The following is a 14,952-nucleotide window of genomic DNA, read 5'->3' on the forward strand; positions in this document are numbered from 1 at the left end:
ACATGGCAACCCTGTAGGATAGGTTCTCAAGTGCAGGCAAAAGAGTCAGAGACAACCCCACGCCTACTGTTGAAAGTCCTACAAGAGCACCAAGCTACACAACCGTAGGCATAAACAGAAGACCTAGCTCAGACCTGCACAGGGTCTGTTTGTCATTTCAGTTTCCATGAAGCTTTATAGGTCGTGCATAGTTGATTCTGTGGGCTGTATTCTCATGATATCTTTGACCTCTCTGACTCCTACAATCCTCCCTTCCCCTCTTCTTTGGGGGAAGAGAATCACAGGCACACCTGCCTCAGAACTATCTTTGGTTATGCAAATGAAACATACACACACCAGCTTATTTTTTAAAATGCTACCTTTGGCCGCCTCAAAGCTGGACATTCCTAAACCTTCCCCTGCCACCCCAGACCCAATTGGGGAAGTGGCCACCGGAAATCTCACATGGCTGCTTGGCTTTCTCTCCTGCCATTCCTGCATCCCATCCTTCTACCCCGAGTCATGGTGATCCTGTCCCGTTCCTCTCTGCATCCTCATCTGCACAACTCTAAGGGTCCTGCCCTGTGCCCAGCCATTGGACATCAGCATCTTTAACCATGAATCAAAAACCAATTGGGGACAAGGACCTTCAGTGTCTGGACACACAAAATTCCCAACTGAATGAAAGCCTTAGGACCAGTCTCCAACAGAATGTGAAATGTTCCCCCTCAGTTCCTGTGTTTGAATATTTGGTCCCAGGTTGGCAGTGCTGTGTGGGTAGGTTGTAGAGCCTTTAGGAGGTGTGGCCTTGCTGGAAGAAGTGTGTCAGTGAGAGCAGGTTTGAGAATTTGTAGCCGGGGTTGGGGATTTAGCTCAGTGGTAGAGCGCTTGCCTAGCAACCGCAAGGCCCTGGGTTTGGTCCTCAGCTCCAAAAAAAAAAAAGAAAGAAAAAAAAGAAAAGAAAAGAAAACAGAGAGAGAATTTGTAGCCTTCTTCCACTTGTATGTAACTGTCTGTGCATACAAGATGGTGACTGCCCTGCACCGCTTACACTCCTGCTACGTCTTTCTCACCATGACAGAGTGGAACTGTGAACCAAAATAAACCTGTCCTCTCTTAACTTGTTTTTGTTAGGGTATTTTATTGCAGACACAGAAACTAAGATGGAGCTCCTGAAAAATCAAGTCAAAACTTACCATGTATATGATGGTGCAGAATAAATTTTGCCATTGCAAAAGGGGGTGGGGGCGGGAATGGGAAGGAAACGAGGAAAAATTGGCTCAAAGCATATCAAGCCAGGGAGAACACCAAATCCTGCTGCATCTGCCTTCCAAAGGGCTGGGGTAGCCCTGCTTCTGCAGCTCTGCTATCACACACCCTCTCCCCTGGCCCAGCACCACCCCACATTAGAGCGTTCCTTGACAGATAGCCCAGAGCCCCACCATTTCCAACACTGGAGTCTCCACTGCAGCTTAAGTTTCGTATTTCCAGCTGTACTCAGTGGCTTCCCAGCGTTTCCTTGCATGGAACCAGATTCTGCTACACATTTCCTGGCCTCGGTAGGTTTCTGTGACCTTTGTCAAGCCTCTTTGCCCCACTTGACAGCTGTATTTTTCACAAATGTTAAACCAGTGCCATGTAGATTAATGCTTCCAGGTTCCAATGCCGGCTTTCTATGTAGCCTGTCCCTGCGTTTTGGCTAAACCATGACGCACACAGTTGCATTGGCCTTTATGTGCTTTCCAGGCTGACCCTAAGGGAACACTTTCTTCTGTGGCCGTTTGGGGGCAGGGAACTCATGTGTCTCAGTTACTGTCCTACAGCTGTGAAGAGACGCCATGACCATGACAACTCTTATAAAAGAGAGCATTTAACTGGGGGCTGGTTCACAGTTTGAGAGGTTTAATCCATTATCATCATGGCAGAGAGCACGGCAGCGTGTAGGCAGACATGGCGTAGAAGTACTTGAGAGCTACATCCTGATCTCTAGGCAGAGAGACATTGGGCCTGGCATGGGCTTTTGAAACCTCAGAGCCCATGTCCAGTGACAAACTTCTGCTAACAAGGGCACCCCTCCTAATCCTTTTAATCCTTTTTATCCTGTTTAGCGGAGCTCCCTGGGGACCAAGCATTCAAAGCTATTGAGCCTGTGGAGCCATTCTTGTTCAAACCACCTCACTAGGTGACAGTAAGCTCAGGGTGGGCTCTCTCTTTTCAAAAAAAATTGAGTGTTCAGATGCTGAAGCCTTGGTAAAGTCTTTCCCTGAAGGTCATATGCTCCAGTACAGAGCAGAAGGTGTCCTTTAATGGTGCTAGACTCTTTCCATAAGCAGTCACAGCATTTTTTTTATGCTTACCTTGTGCGTGCGACTTTAAAACCACTCAAACTCCTTTCCCCATCAAAACTGTGATTTCCATATCTTTCTGCTCTAGTTCCTGCTTTCTCACTGTAGTTCTGGATAAGACCAGAGACCTGTAGCCAGGCCACAGTGTGAGGGACTAGGGGTGACACCACAGTGTGATTGTTAGCCACACCATGAACACTGTCCTGGCTTGATGGCTTTTCTGCTAAACGCATTAGATGATTGCATTTTAATTCTGCCTCACTCAGGGTTTTAGATACAATACAGTTGTATTCTTTGCCAGAATGTAACCAAATGCCTGTGGCCCAGTTCCCAGTAGATTTCTCATTCCTCTCTGAAACTTCATGAGCACTGAAGTGGAAACTTAAGAATTCTTCAGGAAGTCAGTTGTGTCAGATGATGTTTTGTTGGGGCAAACCCATAGAAGAGTGTTGTCCTGAAGCGGTCACAGGTGAAAGGTGTTTCATTAAGGCAGACTCATAAAGGAATGTTTCACAGAAGCAGACATAGGTGAAAGAATTGTGAGGGTCCATGATTTGTCAAAGAATGATATCCTGGACTCAAATAGTATGTAAACGCAAAGAGTGTTTTATTCTGCAGAAGTCCAGCACGCTGGGGTCTCCCATTACAAAGATAGAGAGATCACCAAGTGAGCTCTCAGGTCTGATAATATATTAGGGGTTTCTGGGGTAGGTGAACTTTATCTTACTCCATCTCTAGGGACATTCCATTACCAGGGCGTGGGGGGGGTGTGTGGAAACTGTTGCTAGGGAGGTCAAATTGTTGAACCTCTGGTGGTGTACTGGTGGCTTCTTGCCACTTCCTTGGACTCAAGCCAATTGGCAGAGTGAAGTCAGCTGATACATGAAGTTTTGCTATGACAGACTCATGTGCTGAGGCAAAACACATGGTAAGGCAAGAGCCATGGAGGACACATGATGTTTGAGGGAGTATAAATAGGACTGTGAGGGGGGATGGTTTGTAGAGCTAGTTTTGCAACAATTCTTAGTCTCCAGTCTTTGCTGATCTTCACTTCATTGAGAGAGACACAGCCGAGAAATTCTCCTGGTGTCCCTGGTGGTCCTGGTACCTCCTGCTGACTTGTGTAGATTCAGCTGAGGCCTGGATGTCTCTGGTAGGTCATGCCACCACTGCTACTATCCCAACACTACTGAACTATACTGCTAGTGTATGTGTGAAGTGTTTTCAAGTGGATTGAGCTGCTGCTGCTGACCTGTGAACTGAACTGAAGATTTTCTGACAATGCAGATGGGATTTGCTCCAAAGAACCTTTCTAAAGAGCTCCACTTCCCTCATATCCTTTCTTTTCCACTGTCTCTGGTGGGTGGTGGGCTAGAAGGGAGGTTAAAACCTTTAAGAACCGTTATTAAAATAGGATGTGAAGGGGTTGGGGATTTTAGTTAGAGCGCTTGCCTAGGCAAGCACAAGGCCCTAAGGTTGGGTCCCCAGCTCCGAAAAAAAAAAAAGAAAAAAAAAAAAATAGGATGTGAAGAATCCAAGCTTACAGAGCAGTCTATACTAAAAATTCATACAATAAACTTAGATCATGATTTCTCCTCCCACACTTCCTCCCAGATCCACCCACCTCTCTACCCATTCAACCTTTATACCTTCCTTTGCTTTCTCTTTAGAGAACAAACAAATAGAACAAACAAAACAGATTTTTACAAAAAAATGAAAAAGCACAAGAAACACACACAGACACACACAAAAAAATAACCCAGAAAACTACAAAAAACAAAAACCATAATATAAAAGCAAAAAAAAGTCGGAAAGAAAAAAAACTCTCAAACAAAACAATATGAGACAAAAAAAAAATCCACAAAAATACCATTGAGTTTGTTTTGTGTTGGCCATATACTGCTAAGCATAGTATATGGCCTTACCTTTAAGTTTGGGTCCATTGGAGGAAGCTAAGTTTTCCTTTGCAAGCAGTTGATTGTCAGTAGCTTCCTGGTTAAGAATGGGACCCCATCTGGCCTGAATCTCTCTGCAGCCGCTGTGTAGGCTGCCACAGTCTCTGTGAGTCCCATCCCATCCCACTGAGCCTTCCAAAGTCTCCTACTCTTTGCAAATTGTTCAGTTGTGAATCTCGGTGTTAGCTCCCTTCTACTGCAAGACGCTTCTTTGATGACGTCTAAGCAAGACACAAATCTACATGTATAGCAGTAAGAATCATTCTATTGTTGTTTTCCCCTATGCCCCTGGCTTGTCTAATCTTAGGCTCTTGGCCACCAGAGCAGTGTCAGGCAAGGCTGTCATTCCATGGAGTGTCTTAAATCCAATCAGAGCGTGGTTGGTCACTCCCATGGCTTTAGTGCCACCACTGCACTAGCACGTAATGCAGACAGATCACCACTGAGGATCAAAGGGTTTATAGTTGGGTTAGTCAGTAGGAATGAAGGATCTAGTTGGTACCAGCTCAATTTCTCCATATTCAATGAGATCTATAGGTGTTGTCTTCAGCAATGGGGCCTTGCCATCAGTTTGTAGAGTGCGAACAATAACCTTGGCGATAGCCTGAATTGTTTGAGGCTCCACAGGCCTCCTTTGGCCAATGACTCAATTAGATTGAACCCATTTCTGGCATTAGTCATTGTATTTGGTGGCGAAATATGTCTGGTTGGGGCATTGTCTTCCCAGTATAGCAACTCCATTTAGGTTTTGTTCATGTATGTATATATTTTAATAAGCTTCTACTGTAGTAGGTTTCCCCCTTGTGATGGTTTATATATGCTCAGCCCAGGGAGTGGCAGGATTAGAAGGTGTGGCCTTGTTGGAGTAGGTGTGTTATTGTTGGTGTGGGCTTAAGACCTTCACCCTAGCTACCTGGAAGCCAGTCTTCCACTAGCAGCTTTCAGATGAAGATGTAGAACTCTCAGCTTCTCCCGCACCATGCCTTCCTGGACGCTGCCCTGCTTCTACCGTGAAGATACTGGACTGAATTTCTGAACCTGTAAGCTAGCCCCAACTAAATGTTGTTTTCATAAGAGTTGCTTTGGTCATGGTGTCTGTTCACAGCAGTAAAACCCTAAGACACCCCTCAAATGGCTCTTAATGTTAGGCTTTTTTTCTTTCTCTGTTCTCTTCTTTAGCCTCTCTTCCCTCTGCTCTCAATATAATCCTGTTCCAGTCTCTCTCCTGTCTCTCTATAACTTCATATTCTATTTCCCCTTCCTTGGGAGATCCCCCTCCCCTAGTCCTTTACTCTATATTCAACCTCTGTGAGTATATGGATTGTAGCATGCCTATCAAAGGCTTAACACCTAGCATGCACATATTAGCGAATATATACAATATTTGCTGTTCTGGGTCTGTGTTACCTCACTTAAGATGATGTTTTCTAACTCCGTCTATTTACCTGAAAATTTTTTCTTTTGTTTTTCTTTTTTAACATCTGAGTAATAACATTGCATATGGGTGGAGAGATGGCTCAGCAGTTAAGAGCACTGGAAGTTGTTCCAGAGGCCCTGACCCAGCAACCACATAGTGGCTCACAGCCATCTATAATGGGATCTTATGCCCTTTTCTGCCATGCACCATATATGCTTGCAGAACACTCAGATTCAAATAATGTAAAATAAAATGTTTATATATATGTATATATATAATTACATAATCACACATTTTTTTATCCATTAATCTTTTAATGAATGTGTATGCTGTTCCCAATTTTTGGCTATTGCAAATGGACCGGCAATGACTATGAATGAGTCTCTGTATTAGGCTGAAGCGTCCTTTGGGTATTTATATGCCCAAGGGTAGCATAGCTGGATCTTGAGGTAGATTCATTCCCAGCTTCCTGAGCAACTGCTTCCCTGATTTCCATAGTGGCCTTACCGTTTTCCAGTCTCATCAGCAATGGACAAGTGCTCTCCCTTACCGCACATCCTCACCAGTGTGAGTTGTGATTTATTTTATTGATCTGGCCATTCTGACTGGTAGAAGATGAAATAGTAATTTGAAGGAGTTCTAAATCACATTTCCCTGACAACTAAGGATGTTGAACATTTAAGTGTTTCTCAGCCATTTGTGTTCCGTCCTTTGAGAACTCCATGTTTAGATCTGTTCACCATTTTAAAACTGGGTTATGGGCTAGAGAGATGGCTCAGCGGTTAAGAGCACCCGACTGTTCTTCCAGAGGTCCTGAGTTCAATTCCCAGCAACCACATGGTGGCTCACAACCATCTATAAGGAGATCCGATGCCCTCTTCTGGTGTCTGAAGACAGCTACAGTGTACTTATATATAATAAATAAATCTTTAAAAAACAAAACAAAACAAAACAAAAAAACTGAGTTATGGGGTTGGGGATTTAGTTCAGTGGTAGAGCGCTTGCCTAGCAAGCGCAAGGCCCTGGGTTTGGTCCCCAGCTCTGAAAAAAAAAAAAAAAAACCCAAAAATCAAAAAACTGGGTTATTGGTTTTCTTGCCATCCAGTTTGTTTTGCTTTTCAGTTCTTCATATGTATTAGAAATTAGCCCTCTTTCACACATGTAATTAGTAATGCTCTTTTCCCATTCTTTAGGCTGCAACTTTGTCTGAATGATGGTGTCCTTTGCCACATAGAAGGTTTTGGTACCATGAGGTCCCATTTATTATGTATCATTCTCAGTGCCTGTGTTAACAGTGTCCTCTTCAGAAAGTGTTTTCCTATGAGTTCAAGCCTATTTCTGACTTTCTCTTCTATCATATTTAAGGAACCTGGCCTCATATTAAGGTCCTTAATCTATCTGGACTTGGGTTGTTCTTGCAGGGCATAGATAACAGGGACCCATTTGCCCTCTTAGACCCAGCTGTCGGCACCGTGTGTGGAAGACGCTGCCTTTTTCATAGCCTGTAATTTTTGGATTCTTTGTCAAAAACCAGATGTCCATAGGTGTGTGGACTTCTGTTTGGGCCTCTGTTTGATTCCATTGATCAATGTATTTGTTTTTATGCTGTTTTTTTAAAGTGTAAAATACTCTTTATTTGATATCATACATAAACCACAGTAAATGCCTTTCGGTGGTGAAAGGCAGCATCATTGATGTAGGGAATTCTAATTAAAACAGCATTGTCAAGAATAGTTCCGTCCTGGTGTTTAGCATTGACTGTCAGAGGCCAGTGAACACACACTGAAGCACGGGTGAGTCTTCTTGTTTCTGAGACAGTGACAGAATTTTCCCAGTGATAGAATATATAAAAATTTATCTATTTTTAAACATATTCATATACCCAGTTATATAAATCTAAGTATAAAACCATTCAATAGGTTTGAGGCGACACCCCCATATTTATGGAAAGTAAAATATTACTAATTAAGTCCAATCTTATCTTGAGAAAGGGAGAGCAGTGATAGCATGTATAAAACTGGAAGTGTTACTTTAAAAAAGATCATATCCACTTTAGGACAAGTCAGTTTTACTTAAATCGGGGCTGTCCAACAAAAACATTGTTAGCCATTCATGATCTGAATTTGGTGTATGAATTAAATTATGGTATACATTAAAAGCCATGAGACATTTGTTTTGTAATAAATAAGGCAGTGGAATTACTCATTAGTAGCCTTTTTAAGATAAGCTATTAGGTCTGCCCTTTCTCCCTTCTTCTTAATTCCAGCGAAGATCATTTTTGTTCCAGGGATGTACTTTTTGGGATTTTCCAAATACTCCATCAGGGTATCCTCTCCCCAGGTGATGCCTTTGTTCTTGTTGGCATCTGTGTAAGAAAATCCAGCAGCCTGGCCTGTCTTCCGCCCAAACAGACCATGGAGGTTTGATCCAGTCTTAGCTTGCCTCCCTTTTCCTCAGTGTGGCACTGGGCACACTTCTGAACAAAAATCTTCTAGCCTTTTTCAACATCACCCATTTTAAATTCGGTCCGGGCTGGTCAACACCACAAATGACCAGGCTCTTGGGCAGACGTCCCGCTCTCTAGCCCAAGGACGCACCGCCCCGCGCCTATGTACCGGTGTCAGTGCAACCACACTTGTTCTCTTTTATGCTGTTTTTATTACTATAGCTCTGAGGTACAGTTTGAAATCAGGAGTAGTGAATACTAATTTTATTATCATTCAAAGTTGTTTTTACTATCTTGGTTTTTAACGTGTGTGTTTCCATACGAAGCTGAAAATCGTTTTCCAATTTCTGTCAAAACTTGTCCTGGAGTTCTGAAGGGGATCCCACTGATTCTGGACGTTGCCTGGTTTGGGTAGGATGGCCATTTTTATATCTTTATATCTTCATCCATTTCTTCCTTCAACGTCTTAAAGTTTTTGTTATGCAAACCCTTCTCTTGCTTGGATAGAACTGTCCCGAGATGTTTTTTGAGGCTCCTATGGAAGGTGTTGTTTCCCTGATTTCTTTTCTGTCCCCTTTGTCATTTATATATAGGAAGGCTGCTGAGGTCTGTGAGTTGACTTTGTATCCAGCTACTTTGCTGGAAGTGTTTGTCAGCTGCAGGGGTTTCCTGGTGGAGTTTTTTGGATCATTTATGTATATAATCATATCACCTGCTAATTAAGACACTTTTACTTATTCCTCTCCCACCGGTATCCCCTTGATCTCCTTCAGCTGTCTTACTGGTCTGGCTAAGACTTTAAGTACGGGGGTTGGGGATTTAGCTCAGTGGTAGAGCGCTTGCCTAGGAAGTGCAAGGCCCTGGGTTCGGTCTCCAGCTCCGAAAAAAAGAACCCAAAAAAAAAAAAAAAATACTTTAAGTACTATATTGACTAGGCAAGGAGTGGACATCCTTGTCTTGTTCCTGATTTTAGTGGAAATACCCTGAGTTTCTTTCTGTTTAGGTTGACGTTGGCTGTGGGCTTGATGTAAAATGGTGTTGAGGCATATCCCTTGTATACTTAACCTCTCCAGGGCCTTTACCATGAAGGGCTGCTGAGTTTTGTCAACAGCCTTGTCTGTATCTTATTAGATGATCACGTGGTTTCTGTCTTTACCTTTGTTTATATGGTGGGTTGCATTTATAGATTTATGTATGTCGAACCATCTAGTATCTGTGCATGAAGCCTATATGAAACCTACTCATGGTGAATACCCTTTTACATATGTTCTTTCTTTTCTTTTTTTAAAATGTTTTATTTTTTTAATTGGTTATTTTATTTATTTACATTTCAAATATTAATCCCCCTTCCTGGTTTCCCCTCCAAAACCCCCCTCTCCCATTCCCTCTCCAATGCTTCTATGAGGGTGCTCCCACCTGCCCACCCACCCACTCCCACCTCACCGCCCTAGCATTCCCCTGTGCTTCAGCTTTTGATGTGTTCTTGGATTTGGTTTGCAAGTCTTTTATTGAGAGTGTTTGCATCTATGTTCATAAGAGGAACTGGTTTGTAATTTTTTTTTTGGTTGGGTCTTTGTGTATCTTAGATACTAGTTTAATTGTAGACTGATAAAAAGAACTAGTCTCCTTTTCCAGCCTCTGCCTCGGACCCTGCAGCCGCTGCGATGTCGATGCCTAAGAAGGGTCAGATTGCCATCTATGAACTCCTTTATAAGGAAGGAGTGATGGTTGCCAAAAAAGACGTCCACATGCCCAAGAACCCCGAGTTGGCAGATAAGAACGTGCCCAACTCTCACGTCATGAGGGCCATGCTGTCTCTCAAGTCTCGAGGCTACGTGAAGGAGCAGTTTGCTTGGAGACATTTCTACTGGTACCTCACGAATGAGAGCATCCAATATCTCCGGGATTACCTACACCTACCTCTGGAGATCATGCCCGCCACCCTGCGCCGCAGCCGTCCCGAGACCGGCAGGCCTCGGCCCAAAGGTCCAGAGGGTGAGCAGCCTGCAAGATTCACAAGAGGGGAGGCAGACAGAGACACCTACAGAAGGAGTGCTGTGCCCCCTGGAGCTGATGAAAGCTAAGGCTGGGGCTGGCTTAGCAACGGAGTTCCAGTTTAGAGGGGGCTTCAGTCATGGACATGGTCAGCCACCTCAGGGAAGTTGGAGATTATGTTGTATTGAAAAAACCTTAAAGAAAAACAAAAAGAAAAACCAAACAAACAAACAAGAATTGGTCTTCCTTTGGTGTTTCTACTTTGGAGAACAATTTAAAGAGTATTGTTAACTCTTCTTTGAAAGTCAGGTAGAATTCTGCACTGACTGCATCTGGCCCTAGGTTTGTGGAGGAGGAGACTTTTAAATACTGTTTCTGTGTTTCACTCGGGGTTATGAGTCTGTTTAAATTGCTTTTCTGGTCTTGATTTGACTTGGTAATATATATGTGTGTGTGTGTGTGTGTGTGTGTGTGTGTGTGTGTGTGTATACATAACCAAATATATAATCTTTTTTTTTTTTTTTTTTTTTTTTTTTTGGAGCTGGGGACCGAACCCAGGGCCTTGCTTCCTAGGCAAGCGCTCTACCACTGAGCTAAATCCCCAACCCCATAACCAAATATATATATCAAGAAATTCATCCATCCATTCTCTTTTGTCTTCCGGCTTACAGGAGTGTAGATTTTTAAATTATGTGCTCATGATGGATTTCCTTGATATCTGTTGTGATGTCCCTCTTTTTCCCTCTAGTTTTATTAATTTAGATCTTCTCTCCCCATCTTTTAGTCCATTTAGCTAAAGGTTTGTCAACCTTATTAATTTTCTCAGAGAACCAACTCTTCATTAATTCCTTGTATTGCTTTCGTTTGTTTGGTTCTCTTTTACTGATTTTAGCACTGAGTTTGTGAAGTGGAAGCTTCTGCTCGAGTCATGTGATGCACTCATGTGGTGAGTTTTGTTTGAATTTCTATATACTGATAGGAATTTAAGGTTGCTTTGTTTTTATGGTATATTCATTTGAATAATTGTATACTGATAGGATTTTTAAGGTTATTTTGTTTGAATTAGTGTATATTAATAGAAATTTAAGGTTGTTTTATTAGACTATATTTTACATAAGCTGTTTATTTAAAATATGTAATGTTCTAGTTTCACGGTTCTTACTATTTTTATTGTATGTGCATTGTTAATATCAGAGAAAAAGACAATCTTTTAAATGAAAGCAAGGATATGAAGCAGAAGTTTCTGGTTGGGTCATGTGATACAGACTCAGATGGTGAGGCCAACTGGTGTTTTGCTGAGGCAAGACCTGTGGGAGGACATGCAATGTTTGGAGATAGCATAAGCAGGACTCAAGGGACAGACAGTGAGCTTGCACAGTTAGCACTTAGCTTTGCACACTTCATTGCTCTCGAGTCTTCGTCTCATTGATCTTCACTGAGAAAGGCATGGCAGGGAACCTCTCCTGGCATCCCCGCTGGTCCTGGGGGTGGAGGCCTGGCTGTTTCTGCTGGATTGTACCACTGCTGCTGATTTGTGCTTGGTACTGACACTACTGAACTGGACTGCTGCTATCCCAACAAATGGAGATTGGAATCGCCCCCGAAGAACGACTCCTAAGCAGGCCCACATCCCCTTGTCCTAGTTACCATCTTTTTTCCCCTGCCTTTGGACGGTGGCTGGGGGCGGGGGCGGTCATCGCATCTGTGAGCCTTTATTAAAAGTAGGGTTTTCGGGGCTGGGGATTTAGCTCAGGGGGGGAGCGCTTACCTAGGGAGCCCAAGGCCCGGGTTTCGGGCCCCGCCTCCGAAAAAAAAAACCAAAAAAAAAAAAAAAAAAAAAGTAGGGCTTTCTTTTAAAAGAAATCAAAGCCTACAAGTTTGATTATTTACTGCCATCTACTTTTATGGAGCGAGTGTTATTTCTTCTCTTTGTTCTAGAGTTTCCAGTTGTGCCGTTAAGTTACTAACGTGAGATCTCTCCAACTCTCTGTCATAGACACTTAGTGCTAGACTCTTCCCTCCTAGAACTACTGTTGCTGTGGCCCATAGGTGTGGGCATGCTGTGGTTTCATTTTCATTCAATTCTAGAAAGTTGTAGATTTCCTTCATTTTTTTTTTTCTCCTTCGGAGCTGGGGACCGAACCCAAGTCCTTGCGCTTGCTAGGCAAGCGCTCTACCACTGAGCTAAATCCCCAACCTCTCCTTCATTTTTTTTAAAAAGATTTATTTATTTATCGCATATAAGTACACCGTCTATAGCTGTCTTCAGACACACCAGAAGAGGGCATCAGATTACAGATAGTTGTGAGCCACCATGTGGTTGCTGGGATTTGAACTCAGGACCTCTGGCAGAGCAATCAGTGCTCTTAACCACTGAGCCATCTCTCCAGTCCATAGATTTCCTTCTTGATTTCTGTCTCAACCCAATTTTTTATTCAGTAGTGAGTTGCTTGGTTTCCACGAATCTGTATATTTCTATTGTTTCTGCTGTTGTTGACATCCAACTTTAACCCATGGTGGCCGAATAGGATGCAGATGTTGTTTCGATTTTCTTGTGTCTGATGAGACTTGCTTTGTGTCCAGGTATGTGGTAGATTTTGGAGGAAGTTCTATGAGGCGATGAGAAGAAGGTGTATTCTTTCGTGTTTGGGTGAAATGTTCTATAAATAACTGCTAACTAACTCCATTTGATTTATAATGCTATTCGATCCCATCATTTCTCTGTTCAATTTTTATCTAGATTACCTGTCTGTTGTCCAGGGCGAGACATTAAAATCACCCACTAGCATGATGTGAGGGTCAATATATGATTTTGGCTGTAGTAATGTTTCTTTTATAAACTTGGGTGCCCTTGAGTTTGGTGTATAGATGTTAAGAATTGCAATGTCCTCTTAGTGTATTTTTTCCTTTGATGAGTATGGAGTGTCTGTCTTAGTTAGGGTCTTACTGCTGTAAACAGACACCGTGACCAAGACAACTCTTGAAAGGACAACATTTAATTGGGGCTGGTTTACAGGGTCAGAAGTTCAATACATTATCATTAAGGTGGAAACATGGCAGCATCCAGGCAGGCATGGTGCAGGAGGAGGGGAGAATTCTACATCTTCATCTGAAGGCTGCTAGCAGAATACTGGCTTCCAGGCAGCTAGGATGAGGGTCTTAAAGCCCACACCCACAGTGATACACCTACTCCAACAGGACCACCCCTTCTAATAGTTCCACTCCCTGGGCTGAGCACATACAAACCATCACAGTGTCCTTCCCTATCTCTTTGATTAGTTTTGGTTTGAAATTATTTTGTCAGATATTATAATGGCACCATCTGCTTGCTTCTCCTTCCTCTATTTCTATTATTTGCTTGAAATATTTTTAAAGATTTATTTAATGTCTGTGAATACATTGTCGCTGTCTTTAAACACACCAAAAAAAGGGCATCAGATCTCATTACAGATGGTTGTGAGCCACCATGTGGTTGCTGGGAATTGAACTCAGGACCTCTGGAAGAGCAGTTAGTGCTCTTAACCCCTGAGCCATTTCTCCAGCCCCCTGAAATATATTTTTTCCATCCTTTTCTTGGTGTGATGTGTATCCTTGGTGGTAAGGTGTGCTTCTTGGATGTAGCAAAAAAAGGAAAATGGATTCTGTTTTCCAACCCACACTATTCGTCTGTGTCTTTTCTTGGAGGATTGAGATGGTTGATATTGAGAGTTACCAATGAGGAATGCTTATTAAAGTCTGTTGTTTTGCTGTTGTGGTGTAGTCTTCCCCCCTTTTGATTTACCAGTCTGAGATTATCTATTGTGTTTTCTTTGCTGTGGACAATTTCTTCATGTTAAAGTTTTCCTTTAGCGCCTTCTAGCAGTATCTGTGGACTGTGCTTAGATTTGTTTCTGTTGTGGGATGTTTTACTTTCTCTGTCTAATGTGATTGACATAGTAGTCTGGCCTGGCATTTGTAGTCTCTTAGAGTTTGCAGCACACCCATGTAGACCCTGCTGACTTTCAGCATCCCCGCTGAGAAGTGGGTGTTACTCTAATTCTAATGGGTTTGCCTTTATGTGTTACTTTGTCCTTGTTCCTTGAAACTTTAATATTCTTTCTTCGTTCTGTAAGTTTGCTGTTTTGATTACTCTGTGTCATGGGGAATTTTTTCCTGGTCCAGTATATTTGGTGTTCTTAGTGTTTCTTGTCCCTTGATAGGCACCTCCTTCTTTAAGTTAGGAACATTTTCTTCTATGAGTTTGTTAAAAATATTTTCTGAACTGAATGTGTGTGGTGGCACATGCCATTAGTCCCAGCACTCAGGAGGCAGGTGGATCTCTGAATCTGAGGCCAACCTGATCTACAGAATGAGTTCCAGAACAGCTAGGGTTATTACATAAAGAAACCCTGTCTCGGAAAACAAGACAAACAGAATACCCTGCTCTTGCCAACAGTGATGGAGGATATTCTTAATCCCAGCACTTGGGGGGCAGAAGCAGGCAGATCTTTGTGAGTTCAAAGCCAGCCTGGCCTACAGAGTAAGTTCCAGGATAGCCAGGGCTATACAGAGAAACCATGTCTCAAGAAACCACTCTCTCTCTCTCTCTCTCTCGCTCTATATATATATATATATATATATATATATATATATATATGAATATGATAAGTAAATAGAAAGAAAGAGAGCTGGGTGAGGCCAGTGGACACAGGTGGCTCGGGGAAATGGGCCCCTCAGGAATGGCTGGGGGCAGCTGTTCCGGGCACCAAGTTCCAAGTTATTAAGAGCACTCTCCTAGAGAGGCAGCCACCAGGGACTTGTCCAAGGCTCTTAAGT

The 14,952-nt window shown here is 42.7% G+C and overlaps 1 protein-coding gene and 1 pseudogene across 1 annotated transcript; one reads left to right on the top strand and one right to left on the bottom strand.

The window, feature by feature from the left end:
- Positions 1-7,752: 7,752 nt before the first annotated feature.
- Positions 7,753-8,222, bottom strand: LOC116886275 (annotated as a pseudogene).
- Positions 8,223-9,806: 1,584 nt separating this feature from the next.
- LOC116886539 (40S ribosomal protein S10-like) lies at positions 9,807-10,226 on the top strand. The gene has a single exon (XM_032888060.1). It carries the CDS (start codon positions 9,807-9,809, stop codon positions 10,224-10,226), a length of 420 nt encoding a protein of 139 aa, XP_032743951.1.
- The last annotated feature ends 4,726 nt before the right edge of the window (positions 10,227-14,952 follow it).

This window comes from Rattus rattus, chromosome 17, assembly GCF_011064425.1.
Source record: "Rattus rattus isolate New Zealand chromosome 17, Rrattus_CSIRO_v1, whole genome shotgun sequence".
Lineage (NCBI taxonomy): Eukaryota > Metazoa > Chordata > Mammalia > Rodentia > Muridae > Rattus > Rattus rattus.

What these genes read in the sequence shown, in the direction of transcription:
- LOC116886539 (XM_032888060.1), top strand. Translation starts at nt 9,807, where the DNA reads ATGTCGATGCCTAAGAAGGGTCAGATTGCCATCTATGAACTCCTTTAT.